Source organism: Cupressus sempervirens, chromosome 6 (genome assembly GCF_028749045.1).
Source record: "Cupressus sempervirens isolate cs-2001-9-10 chromosome 6, ASM2874904v1, whole genome shotgun sequence".
In the NCBI taxonomy this organism is placed as follows: Eukaryota; Viridiplantae; Streptophyta; class Pinopsida; order Cupressales; family Cupressaceae; genus Cupressus; species Cupressus sempervirens.
The window spans coordinates 453,075,899-453,090,628 of NC_143123.1; the positions used below are offsets into that span (position 1 = coordinate 453,075,899).

The 14,730-nt window shown below is 38.1% G+C and overlaps 1 protein-coding gene across 1 annotated transcript in view; it reads right to left on the reverse strand.

Annotated features, from left to right (window-relative positions):
* Positions 1 to 14,730, reverse strand: part of LOC149553031 (haloacid dehalogenase-like hydrolase family protein) — a 381,367-nt gene that overhangs the window by 336,100 nt on the left and 30,537 nt on the right. Inside the window, exons 5-8 of the mRNA XM_089788543.1 lie at positions 3,772 to 3,871; positions 2,829 to 2,887; positions 585 to 703; positions 69 to 192 (exon numbers count right to left, since the gene is read on the reverse strand). Coding sequence (XP_089644669.1) covers positions 69 to 192; positions 585 to 703; positions 2,829 to 2,887; positions 3,772 to 3,871 — 402 coding nt within the window. The remainder of the gene's footprint in view (positions 1 to 68; positions 193 to 584; positions 704 to 2,828; positions 2,888 to 3,771; positions 3,872 to 14,730) is intronic.

Here is a 14,730-nt window from a genome sequence, read left to right on the forward strand (position 1 = left end):
TTCATCAAACATATATCGCTGAATCTCTTTTTACCAGTTTCTGGTTGTAATTTGATGTTGTATCTTACCCTCCAGGCAATGATATTTCTCCATTGAGCAAAAATTCTACATATGGAATATCTACAACACTGCTTTCTTCAGCTGAAGACTTCGGTTCAATTTCCCACTGATTACCAACATGAATCTTCTCATCTGCAAAAGCTTTCCAAAGTCAGAAGCCTTGAAAGAAGGTAAAAAGTTTCATTCTAGATGTTTCTCCTTGGACGCATTAAGGTCTTCAGCTTGAACTCATTTAAACATTCAAAAACTCTGGAGAGAGCAATGAAATTACAAATGCTGTACCAACAAGATTGCAGAATTGATTTCAGAATCAAAATATTGAGTACACAGAACCCCAAAAATCTGAGTCTGATACATGATCATGAGTTTTTAATTCAACAGAAAATGAATCCTTTACAACAAGAAGCACCAGCAAGTGAACCTTGAATCTTTTAGCAAAGTTTATCCTTCAATGGCTGACAAATTTACAACCATTCAGTAGTCCACATTTACATTACAAATCATATTGGTTATGCTCTAATCACCAGGTCTTCTACTGTGGAGAATGTCGTCGATTGAAATGCTGCCTATGTCCCTTCTGACTAGTGAAGATCCTGCCTGTGTAAGCCTCTCCTCTGAAAGTGAGGTTGTAACGGCTATGCACCTGTACCCATTGAATTTCAAATCAAAAAGAGATTAAGAAAATCAACAGAAATTATTTGCGGTGCACTAGTGAATTCTTAAAACAACAGTAGTGTCAAAGCAACTGTCGAAAATAGCAAAACAAAATTAAGAATCCATCTCTGCATGGAATGTCATGTATGATTGGATAATTTATTCGCCTTCATCACCAGAACATATATCATAAGATATTTTACAAAACAAAAGATTTAAAAAAATTGCAGAGTTTCAGGATGTTATGGTTGTGCATGACAAGCACACTCAGAATCAACTCAATTTGAGGAGCAATCATTTTATTTCAGAACTAAAGCAAACTCAATTTGAGCAAAATTACAAGTTACTTCGAAAATTAAGAAAAAAAAAGGAAAAAGGAGGTTGCCACATTAATGTCCATAAATGCCCAAAGTAGTCAAATGGAATACAAATATATATTCAGAAAAGTTGTCCAGGTAAACAGATGGGTATATGTTTGAGGTTCAGGCATGCTATGGGGGAGAGTAGATTCACAGCAAGATTGGATGCCATTCATGAGGAGGAGGATGACAGTGAGGGTGAGGAGGATACAGATGATGAGGAATCATTGCCAATGTCAGCACCATCTACATCCAAGATGGAGGTCGAGTCACAGCCACAGCCACAACCACAGTAGACTTCTAGGGCTAGACCCCCTCCCATTCCAGTAGTTCTTACTAGAGCTGCTAGGAATGGGAAAAAGAAGATACGGACTATTTTGATATTGTACTTGACACTTGTATTTGTTAATATTTTTACAAAGACAATTTGCTATTTTTAGTTTGCTTCAAAGTTCAAACTATCAGACTATGGCTATGAACCATCAGCATTCCACATGAGAATGTGTTTTGTATCCTATTTGCATTTATATATATCTAGATCAGCTTGTTTGGTTTGTTTACTCGTTTACTGTCTCATTAGATGCGGCTCCTTATTAAATTTTGCAACAAAATGCATTTCTAGTTGAATTTAACCAATTTTTTAAGTTCCTGATATTTTCCATAGAAGTTCCTGAGTTATCTTTGATATTTGCCAATATCTTTTTCCCCTTCGGCAATAAGTTGTCGATAACTATGTTTGGAACTTTGAAACAATACTGATTAAAATAAATTCTATCACTATTCAAGTCAAAAGTTCATCATTTGCAATATGTCATTGTTATATGATTTATAATCTTCTTGTTCATGTTTAAAGTATGCCTTCTCTGTTATGCATCTAAACATTTAGTATATATTATTATTACAAACATAATGCAAATCTGAAACTGAAAATAAGACATTACATCATCAAACTTATTTTCAGAGTTTTTATAAATATGAAATTATATTAGAAAAATTTGACATACTGAGGTACCCCCTACCCCTGTTTTGAAAAATAGTTGTACCTGTACCCTTACTTTAGTTCCCAAGTACCCCTGTCCCTGTGAAACCTTGCCAAATACTCAAATCATTGATAGGGCCCCACCATAACTTTCAGACTATAGCTTAACTGCTTGGTGACTCACCACGTACTCATGAGTTTTTCTGAATCCCAAGTTTTGTCTACTTTCACTTGCCAAGTCCAAAAACCAAGTATTTGGCAAGTTCTATCTTTTGATTGCACAAGTGACATGCGAGTTTGAGGGAATAAGTTGCACTCACAAACTAGGAAAGTAGATGGAGAAAATAAGGAAAAAACACATTTTGGGCACTGATAAGCCCTACATGGCTAATAGGAAAGATTGCACCAGCATTTGAGCATTCTCAGGTTAAGCACATGCTTTATTTGGAGCAAACACTAGTATACTCTGAATTGAAATAAACATTGTCATGATCGGTTTGGCTTGAGAACAGTACAAAATATTTGCATGTAAACATCCAATTAACAATGGGAATAATAAATATTATCAGCATAACATTATGTTTCCTAATATGTACTCATCCAAATATGTTGTAAAGCATCAACTGATTATCATAGGGAAAGCATGAAACCTTTAAGAAAATGTTAGTTAAACAATGAAATATTCCATTATTTTTATGTATGCCACTCTATTCAATGATTCAAAAATACAGAAAAAACTTTCTGAAAACAAGAACACTAGTCATTGGCAAGTTCACCTCATTTTTGCTGCATTAGCAGCTTGAATTCCTGCCACGGCATCTTCAATAACTATACACTGTGTCCATGTACAGAAAGAGATCCCACAACTCAGTTATGACATCTTATGATAGAAAACAACAATGTATAGAAAACCTAATTAGCTAAGGCATATCAGTTATGATATTCAAATAAAATATCGACAACTCCTAAAGATTCAAACATTAGAGAGATGTACAACTGATGCAATGGTTAGAAGTTAGAACCAGAGCCACACAAGCCTTTTAATTGATTTTGATGTTGTTGTACACAATAGTTGTAAGAACCTTTAAGAACAATAAAGAACCTCTCAGAATAACAATATCTATTTAGTTAGGTCCTTATACAAATGGCAAAAAGTGAAATGCAACATAGAACAACTTGCACCACTTTCAGCATATTCAAACTGAAATTGTGCATCCAAGCTTAAAAATATCAATAAAAAAACTATTATAGGTTTTTATTGACTACATTGAAGAGATGCATCTTTAAAAAAATGTGACAAAATGCACTAACCTCTACAACAAAGAGTAGAGGCTGATCCTTAACGAAGAAACGAATGAAATAGATAATTAATCCTCAAGCTTTTGATAAACAAACAGTGGCTTTAAATTCTATTAAAATTGTTGATTTATTATTATAATATTGGAACCTCTTGGGGTTTCGCTATATTATGTACACTATGATAATTACAATTTTAGCTATTGTGGTATTAGATTTATTAATCATACAATATTAATCAGGTTTGACTATGACCACCAATTGGTAGGAACATCTTAAAAGAATTTGACGAGTTTTAGAATTGACAATTATATCCTCTCCAATTAAAAATATGAAATTGGTTTGGTATCATATAAATTAAAAAATACACCTGCAAGAAAAATGAGGCTTATAAAATCAAACTAGACCGGCCAAATGATATACCTCATTAGGAGGAACATTCAATGCTTTGGCTGCAGCTAAGAATATATCTGGAGCAGGTTTCAAGTTCTCAAATAAATCTGCTGAGATAATAGCATCAAAGCTGCACAACAGACCAGGCAACAATTTCATACTCTTATTTTCCAAGCAAATATAATTTAACACAGGATCATTGATACAAGAAAGTATATCTTTCATAAAAAATCAATTTATAGAAAAAACTATTACAAGCGATCTTTAAACTAGCTAGAGAGATTTGAGTAGTTTCTTTATATTGTGAAACTTACATTTGCATAAGTGAACTTTGAAGGGACCAGCATATTTAGCTTACAATTTCATATTCTATGAGCCAATGTCTAAAATTATATATTTGAATTCAGGACTAAATTATTAATAAAATTATACTCTTCATTGGTAGTCCAACAAAACTCAATTTCCGTGCCTCTTCTTGTCAATTTGTTGCAGAGTTCCAAGACACAACCCGAATCACCTAGACTCGGCAAGTCCCAAGTTGGGTAACCCTTGGCAAGTCTGTGGGACCCAGACTCATGCTCAATCTAGTCTCTGCGAGACTCACTGAGTTTCAGTGACACTCTAGACTCTCTGGTTCTATGTGAGTCCCGATAGGTAGACTCAGTTGTGTGCCGCAGAACATTAAATTAAAAATATATCTAAAAAGTCACTTAAACTTTGTTTTTTTTTTCACTTATATTTCTTCTACAACCCTAAAAGTCATTTTTTTCATCTTGCTGAAAACATAAGAATAAAAAACTGAGCTGTGAGAAAAACTAAGAATGCATTGTATGCCAACCAACAAGGAGAGAAAGCAAAAATCCATCATCAAATTGCATCTGTGCAGCTGCATTCTCACATTTGGGGCATCAAGAAGTGTCAAGGATTGATTTAAAGGACACTGCATTTGATTTCAAGTCCGATTGGAGAGGTAAGCATGATTTTTTTGTTATTTTTTAAACACAAATTGTATTGTTGTCTTACATTTTGATTATTTTCCATATTATATTTTCCTATATCAAAAAAAGAACAAACCATACATTATATTTTTGAAAAAAATGTACATTGTTTTGTATTGATTAGTTCAATGATTTAATTTTTTGTGGTTATGTTGCACCTTGAGCAATTCAAATCATATTTTCCACAATGTTCAAAACCCCAGTTTAAAAAGATCCTCAACGAAGACATTGTGATATTGATGTCACACCCCTTTTTGGAACTACCATATTTCACGACACATAATATTCCATGCCCTAGATAGTGTCTTTACTTTTGTAAATGTGCCCTAAAGTGGTTTGTAGTTGCTTTAACAATGGTTTCTATGCCCTAAGTGGTTCCGGTTTTACCTTATATAGTGGTTTTATTAGTATGTCCTAAATGGTTTTATTTTGACTAAACCATGGTTTTGCAGGTTATGCCCTAAGCGGATTCGAGTTTCTGGTCTCATGAACATTGCTTTATGAATCCTACATGATCTAATTACGTTTTGATGTATCATTATCAAAATTAAGGATATTAGCGACCTTGATTGGATCTTATGGTTTAATGCTTATTGAAAACTATTTCTATTGAATTGCATAAATTTTGATATTGTCAAGTAATATATGATTTGTTGAATTGTTACTGGTGTAACTACTGGTTCTAGAATCGGATGCAGGAGTATGGTGGCAAGTATGAAGGGGAGAAGATATCACCAAGAAAGGAAGATGTTGAATGGTTGAGACCAAAAACAAACTATGGTTGGTAAGACTTGACATCATGGAAATAGTATACCTAGGTGGCCTAGGTTATTAGGTCCTAGGATTGTTGCAATATGTCATTTCCTTCCTAGCAAACTTGAAACTCCTTAATTGAAACCTTTTATTTCCTTACCAACCTTGTCACATTCAAGATCAAGGAATTACTATTGTCGGGAAACTTGGGTAGTTAAGTAGTTGGCATAACCAAGGGAGTTACACAAGTGCAACGGTTCACCTCGCACCCCCTCGTACACTATATGTACGAACCTTCTTCATATGCAAAGACGTGTATTACGAATGTAACCATGTGTTCGGTGATCAATGAATATATGAATTACCTATGAGATCTTTGTATTTCCTGTGTCGAATATCTTGCTTATATATCTATGCATTATGTTCTAATTACCCCAGGATGGTAAACATTTGGTATCATTGCCGAATTGGATCTGGGAAGCACAATAATGGAAAAGATGAGACTACCTATGAACGACAACAAGACAACCAATTAAGAAGAAATTACAGAACTTTTTGAAGGGTTGCATGCTTTGACAATAGACTTCCTGTATTTTCCTAGGAGCTGCCATTGAGACATTCGTACGAAGGGAGGCAGTGCAAGAGGAGGTTATGGAGGACTCTATGTGGGATACACTGAATGTCAATCCCACAGCAGATAGGCTTTTGCACCAACTACCTCATCTATTGGCGCAAGCATTCCTTGCGCAGAGAAATCAAAGGGAAGAAGTCAAGTGCAAACAACCTCGACAACAAATCCTTCAGAACTTTGTCGAAAGTAACGGTCAGGAGGGAGATGAACGTGATGCATCTCGGCAAAGGACCAACCCATGAGCTTTAAATCTTGGGAGTGGCAAATAAAAAGAACACTTGTAAATCTGTGATGACAAGGTTGCACAATCAACCCAATTGTCTTGTACGGAGATATAAAAAGTGTTATGTTTGTTACTTATGATGTTTTCTTGGAATTGATGCCCAATCTATTTAGAGCAGGAGAAGAACCAAAGGCTTAACACCGATCAGAAGCATCAGCCATCAAATAGACCTAATACCAGGGGTAAATCTACCCAACAAGGCAGCCTACAAACTAACCCCACAACAAAATGAGGAGACTAGTAGACAAGTGCAAGATTTGTTGGACAAAGGTTTGGTAAGGAAAAGTCTTAGTCTATATCCCTTATGTTTTAGCACCTACAAAAGATGGCAAGTGGAGATCATGCATTGACTCTAGGGCAATCAACAAGATCACCATTAGATATAGGTTCCCTATGCCTAGAATTGAGGACCTTCTTGACTATCTTGGTGGATCTTGTTTCTACTCTAAAATAGACCTAAAATTTGGCTACCATCAAATCAGAATCAGGCAGGGGGATGACTGGAAAACTGCTTTCAAGACAAATGAGGGGTTATATGAGTGGTTTGTTATGCCCTTTGGGCTAAGCAATGCTCCAAGCACCTTTATGAGGTTAATGAATGAGGTTTCGGTGACTTGGTCCAATTCATTGGCAAGTTTGTTATTGTGTATCTTGATGACATGCTGATTTTTAGCAGGTTCAAAGAAGAGCACTTGGAACACTTAAAGTTGGTGATGCAGAAACTTCAAGAGGGGAAACTCAAGGTCAACTTGGAAAAATGTGAGTTCAAGAAATCCGAACTTGTCTATTTAGGTTTTCTAATTTCTAATGGATGTTTAAAGATGGATCCAAGTAAAGTGGATGCCGTACTCAATTGGCCTAGTCCTAAGTCCACGGGGGAGGGTAGAAGTTTTCATGGACTTGCAACTTTTTATAGAAAGTTTATCAAGACATTTAATGGCATTTGTGCACCAGTTCTAAACACTACTAAAGGGGGAATACAATGCAAATTTCGGTGGACTGATGAAGCAGAAAAGAGATTCCAATATCTCAAGAAAAGGGTAGCAGAACTCCCTACATTAGTTTTGTCAAACTTTGATAAGGTATTCACTGTTGAGTGTGATGCACGGAAGTCTGCTATAGGAGTGGTACTTAGCCAAGAGGGTCACCCAATAGCTTTCTTTCCAGAGAAGCTAAATGATGCAAAACAAAGGTATTATACCTATGTTTTGGAGTTGTAGTCAATGGTACAGGCCTTAAGGAAATGGAGGCACTATTTAATGCCCAAGGAATTTGTTGTCTATACAGATAACCGTGCACTAAGCTTCTTGAACAGGCAGGAAAAGTTAAACCATTGGCATGTGAAGTGTGTTAAGTTTGTAGTTACAGTCAGTTGGATATGATCACGAGTTTCATTACTGATGGTAAATTATCATTAGATAAATATATATATATATATAATAATGCATATATTATATGTATGGTTATTTATATTATTAATACACAAACTAATGATGTTTAAACCTTGGAGACAAGAGACATGTCTCCTCCTCTCATACTTATATATGAGATCCAAATCTGCATTTGGAACATATCTATAAAAATGGCAATATAATTACATTTGCAGACACAATCCATGTTACTTAACAAAGTGGATGGAGAAACCTCAGTCCTTCACTTTCACTATCAAACACAAAAAACTTAAAAAGGGGTAGCCGATAAAGTTGCAGATGCTCTTAGCAGAAGAGTGCTAGCTATTCAAGAGATCCAACTCTAAAGTGTGGGTCTAGAGAAGATCAAGTATCTGCATAAGGAAGATGAAGACTTCCATGAGGTTTTTAATATATGTTCTAACATGGCTAACACTTATCACAGTGATTTTTCTGATTTAATCTTGCAGAATGGACTCTTGTTTAAAGGCAGCAGATTATGTATTCAAAAATCTTCCATGAGGGAAAATATTGTGAAGGAGAAGCATAATGGAGATCTAGGTGACCATTTTGGGGCTTACAGCACCTTAGAGCAGGTTTCTAGATTTTACTATTAGCCAAGGATGCAAAATGATGTAAGGAGATATGTAGAGGGATGCATGATCTGCTGAAGAGCCAAAGGTACATCTTCAAATTCAGGTTTATATCAACCTTTACCCATACCTTCCAAGCCATGGGACAGTATAAGCATGGATATTGTACTTGGATTGCCTAGAACAGCTAGAAGTGTAGATATGGTCTTTGTAGTGGTTAATAGGTTTCGTAAGATAGCCCACTTTGTGCAATGCAAGAGCAACAATGATGCCTCTCAAATAGGTGGTCTGTTTTTCAAGGATATTGTAAGGGTACATGGTTTACCATAATCCATTGTGACTGATAAGGACACTAAGTTTATAGGTCATTTTTGGAGGACCCTATGGAAGAAGCTAGGAACCCAACTCTCTTGGTCATCTGCATACAATCCACAAACTGATGGGCAGACTGAGGTAGTGAATAGGTCATTGGGAAACCACCTAAAATGCTTGACAAAACAACATGGAGCAGTGTGGGACCAAGTCCTTTGCCAGGCAGAATATGCCTACAATGATTCCATCAACAAGTCAACAGGTATAACTCCTTTTGAAGTAGTTTATGGCTTTCACCCAAGAGGTCCTATGGAGTTAAGAAACATCCACAACATGCAAAGTAGAAGTGCAATTGGTGAGAACTTTGCAAAGGTTATGAAATCTGTCCATGAACAAGTAAAGAACCAGTTAGAGACATTAGTGAGCAAGTACAGAGAAAAAACAGATTAGAGCAGAAAAGAAATCAGTTTCAAAAATGGAGACCTTGTAATGGCATTTTTAAGCAAGGAGAGATTGCCTAAAGGACAGCACGGTAAGCTCATGATGAACAAGATTGGTCCATGTAAGATATTGCACAAATATAGAGCCAATGCTTATGAAATAAAATTAGCACCAGATATTGGCATTTCCCCAATATTCAATGTTGCAGATTTGACTTTATTCAAGGGTGAACATGTGACTACAGACCAGTCAAAGGCCAAGAATGTTGTAGAAGACGTGAAATGGATAAAAGACCTACCTCAAAAGTAAGCCTGTCCAGCTAGAATGCATTTTGGACTCAAAAGTAGTGAGGAAGACCAGAAAAGGTGAATATGAGGAGTATCATGTTAAGTGGTAAGGGCTACCAAAATCTGAAGCCATTTGGATGGGTGAGGCAGACGTCATCAAGCATGGGACAACTCTGCAACAACTGGCAACTCAAGGGACTTGAGTTTTCAAGTCAAGAAGAGCATGGTGCAGGAGCTTTAGGCTCATCTTGACCATCTACCCCATAGAATTCTGGTTTGTTTAAATTTCTAAGTCATTTATGTTGTTTGATGCTTACTTTAGTTGTGTGTAGTTTGGGGTTCATCTTGTGGTCATTTGGACCCAATAAGGTCATGTGGACCAAAAGTCGAGACCATGAGTCAATGTTGGTCAAAGGCCCTAAGGGATAGTGGAATACCATGTAAGGTCAAAAATGTGATGTAATGTGCCAAGTAAGCCTAATTGAACCCCGATATGGTGCCAAGCAGACATGCTGAGATGGAATGAGCAAAAATGCTCACATGTTGCAAAAAATGACAACAACAAAAAAAAAAAAAAGCTGCTCTACAACAATTTTTGCAACTTGACTGTTAAGAAAGAGTATTGGGTCAACCACTTTGTACACGTGGATGGAGCCCATAGTGAAGGTGAAAGGACAAACTCCATGCATAAATCATGGAATCTGATGTAATTGAAAATGGTTAGGGAAGGAATGATCAAGGGTGCATTGGTTATGATGCAAACATTTTTTGAGTTCATTGTTAGATCTCGTAGATGTGACATGATCCAGAGCTTTGCATTTGTTTATTACATGTGTTAGATCTCGTTCATATATTGATTTTCAGTTTGCAAAGAGTGAGGAGTTGACTGTGACTGGGTTGAACCCACTGGTTAACCAGTGAGCTCACCCATGAGTCCAAGGACTCTACGGCCACCTTGAGTTTGCAAGCTTAGTTTCTAAGTGGATAGGAGTAGAAGTAGATGTATTTTGTTGTTCGGAATGTCTACTTGCAGGTTGGCAACCTGACCATGATTGTGGAATTGAACTAAGCAAGACATATTGGATGTGGCTTGCTTGGTGTGAGGAGCGAAGCGGTGAAGCAAAGTGGTGGAGTTGTGGAAAGTAGCCTTTTTAGAGGCCTCAGACATTGTATGAATCATTTCAGTGCAGAGAGTCCACTGTTGAGAAGTGGGTTGGCGAGAATAAGCTTTGAGTCCATTTTACTATTAAGAGTATTAAAATTTAAAACCCTCACTCACCTAGGGTTTCTAGGATCAGAAATCTCTGTATACTTCCAGGACCTGAGCTTTAGGGATCTCAGAGAACTCCCAAATGGGTGTCTAAATACATTTTTCGTTAATCAGGGTCTTTGGCCAATTCGTAAGTTATCAGGCAAAAACCAGAGCTGGATGCCTAATTGTTTAGGTTTGTTTTAGGCCTAGTGGTGTCCTTTTGGTGTTGTTGGTATTTGCAGGGACGGTCAAGACCCCAAAACCTTTAAAATCCTTTAATTCTCAGGTTATCCATGCCTCCCATGTGTACAGAGTTCACTCTTTTGGGAAGATCTTAGTTCTTGCTTGGTAATAGGGTTGAGATGAGTTTTGAGTCCCGTTTGGGGTTGGCCAGTGAACTCAGAGTTAAGAGCTGGACCAAGTGTGAGTTGGTGGGTGTTCTAGGGGTGAAACCTTACTCTTTCAACCTTAGTGTCTATTGTCAGTAAAACTATATTGTAGTCGACAAAATTAGTATTAGTGTCCGAAAGGTTGTGTGACGATTGAAGTCACCCCTTCGGGAGATATATGTACATCGTCTGAATGGAATTATGAATGATCATTGTAATCGGAATTGCATATTTGCTTATATGAATAAAATATCTTGTTTAGTGTTACATTATAACCTCTTAATGCGATAAATATCCGTTTACCCTAATGGTAAACATTTGGCATCGTTGCCAGTCGAACCTGGTACAAAAGATGTGATATTAGATTAATGTCAAATTTGCTCAATGAAGATCGAAATCAAATAAAAGACAATAATGATGTACGTACAGCATGGGAAGCATTAATTCTCACACAAAAGGCCGAGCGAAGGCAGAAGTTTCAATAGCTCGCCGACGGGCACCAAAGTGGTGAAGGAGCATGGACCGAGGGAGTTCATTCACCTAGCAGACCAACTTGCTTGAGGAGACGCGACAAAGATTGAATTTAGTGGAAGAGACAACGGAGGAGTTCCTAAACTTGTATACACTGAGGGTAGAGAATTTGGACGAAAGAGAAGGAATCCACATGCCTTGAGGTGGAGTGTAGGGTGAACTCTTTGTTCCCGATACACCTGACGAACAAAAACAAGTTAAGAATCGAACAACTTCGCTTGTAGAAGACCTCTTCACATCACAGAGTAATGCGGTTGTCCAAAGTAGCACGGTTGTGCGGAACAATGCAGGTACACAGAATAGTGTGGGTGCTCAGAACAGCACGGATGCTCAAAACAACACGGGTGCACAACAAGTACCACAAATACAGGAGAAGTTAACAATGGCGAGACCAAAGGAAAAATTACCAAAATTTAATGGCGATGGGATGATTGATCCAGTCAGACATTGTAAAACATGTGAAACAATCTGAACTGCAAACGGTGTAATGGACCAAGATGACTGGGTTCGACAATTTTCAGCTACCCTACAGGTTGTAGCGATCGATTGGTTTTCAGATACCAACCCAAAGAAGTTAACTAAATGGTAGGATGTCAAGAAAAAATTTATAGCAAAATTCTGACTACTCAGGGATGATAATGAGATAGTAACAGAAATCAACAGTACAAAACAGGGAAAGAATGAAATAGTTCATATATACATGAGGAGGCTAAAGGAGTTGGTAGGAAAAATGGAAAGCCAACCAGCGGATGGGTTGAAGAAAAGGTGGTTCGTCGAAGGGCTACGACCAACACTACGGAAAAAGATGAAAATTGTACCCCCAGCACCATACATTGATGCATATACCCGCGTAATGGACTTAGAGAGCGAACAAAAAACTAGCAAAAAGAAGAAAGACAAATCTTCGGATTCTGAAGACTCATCCTCTAAAAGTAGCAATGATGAGGAATTGAGTAAAAAGGTTCGAACACTACAGAAGGATATGCTACGTATGATGAAAGGGTTTACAAACATGAAAAAGAATCATGATCAAACGAGAGAAGGGGAACTATGGTGTACGGATTGCAAGGAGGGCCACACAAAGGGCTCTTGCCCTAAGAACCAGTTTGCGATATCTACCAAATTGCAAGACATTCCACCAAGGAATGCCCATTCAATATGAAAACAAAGGGGCACCAAGTATTACTAACGCAAGAAGTGTCCACCTCGAGAGCAAGAACAAATACAAGCAATGACAGGCCAAGCTCAGAAGGGTACCGAAACAACAACCGACGCAGACGAGGCTGCAACAACAATAACAGGGATCGTAGCCAGATACAGTACGATCCAACCGAACGGCCAATGATACAATGTCGTGTGTGCAACCTCTAGGGCCACTTTGTCAGAGACTGTACTACGAAGGGAACACCGCAACTGTTGTGCAGATGGTGTGGTCTTCGAGACCATGACGACTCAAAATGCCCTAAACCCAGGGTGAACCTGTTGACCATAGAAACATGTGATGAGGAAACATTAGAAATCACTCACATGCAAGCAAAAAAGACAATGTATCCGAAAGAGGAAAAAAAAAGAATGCAACAAGCCAGAGCACAAATAGAAAAGGAGATGGAGGCTAAAAAATACAAACAAAAGACACTATTGGCACCTCAAGGAGGAACCAAGTAGAACAAAGCATCATACGGCAGGTAATGCAAGCTGAGGTTCCCATGAAGCTAAACGACCTTCTTGCAATAACTCAATTATAGGCCACAATCCTAAACATGACACCATCCCTGAAGGCGATGGACAAGCCAAGGAAGGACACAGAAGGTCGAAGCGGAACAACCAGGGTAGACCCAATGCTACTTGTGCTGAACATAGGAAGACACCTTGCAGTAGTCGAGATGGGTATTCTTGGAACTATCCTCATGGACACCATTGTAGATGGAGGGTCAGGAGTAACTGTATTGCATGAAGAAACATGGAAGAAGTTGGGGCAACCTACTCTATGGCCGCCTACATTCCAACTGCTCACCGCAGATCAACATGAGATCAAACCCCTTGGAACTAGCACAACCTGTAACGATCAAGACACAACCCTTTTTACTAGACTTCGTGGTCATTCCGTTGAAAAGGAAAAGGTATGACAACATCCTCGGAAGGGGCTGGCTGGTGCAGGCAAAGGTGAAATGCGACTGGAAAAGGAACATTCTGTCCATGGAAAGAGGTCGTAGGTTCATAATTGACCTACACACCCAGATGGTGGGAGAGGAGGCAGCGTCGTCAAACTCCGAAGGCAAAGAAGGAGACGATGAAGGAAAGAAAAGAATGGAACCCAACGAAGAAGAAATCCTAAGACTGGAAAGAGGATCCGACGATGACAACTTGGATTCGATGATTGGTGCGCTCCATTGGCAAATGGAGGATTATGAGCTCTTTCTGAGCTATCACATGTTAAGGGTTAAGGAAATAAGGGAGAGGAAAAGAACGAATTTCCAACGGAATACAGAGAAGTGAAAGGAGAGGCACAGATAGGTGAAACACCTGCACACACATTCAGCAATGAGAAGCCTATTAAATATGAAGAACTCACAATGAAGACAATGAACTTAGGCGACGAGGCGAATCTGAAAAACATATTTGTGGGAGACGACTAGAGCCCAATTTTGAAAGCAACAGCGTTTAAAATATTCATGGAATATAAGGATGTTTTCACATGGACATACAAAGACCTGAGGGGGGTATTGCCATCCACTAATAGGAGCAGTACCCGTACGGAAGCAACCATACTGCATGAACAAAAACTATGCCACATGGATCACAGATGAGATTAACCGGATGCTTGAGGCAGGCATTATTTTTCTAGTACAAACCAATAAGTGGGTATCCCCAATTGTAATATCACTAAAAAGGGATACTACTCAAAGAAGGATATTTGTAGACTTTCGCTATCTAGACGTAGCAACAATTAAGGGCTCATTTCTAATACCATTTACTGACTGTATTTTGGAGGAAGTGGCGGGGCATGAAATATATTCATTCATGGATGGATTTTCTAGGTACAACCTGATATCCATCGCAGAAGAAGATAAGCTCAAAACAAGCCTTCATGGTAGAACAGGTGTACGCCT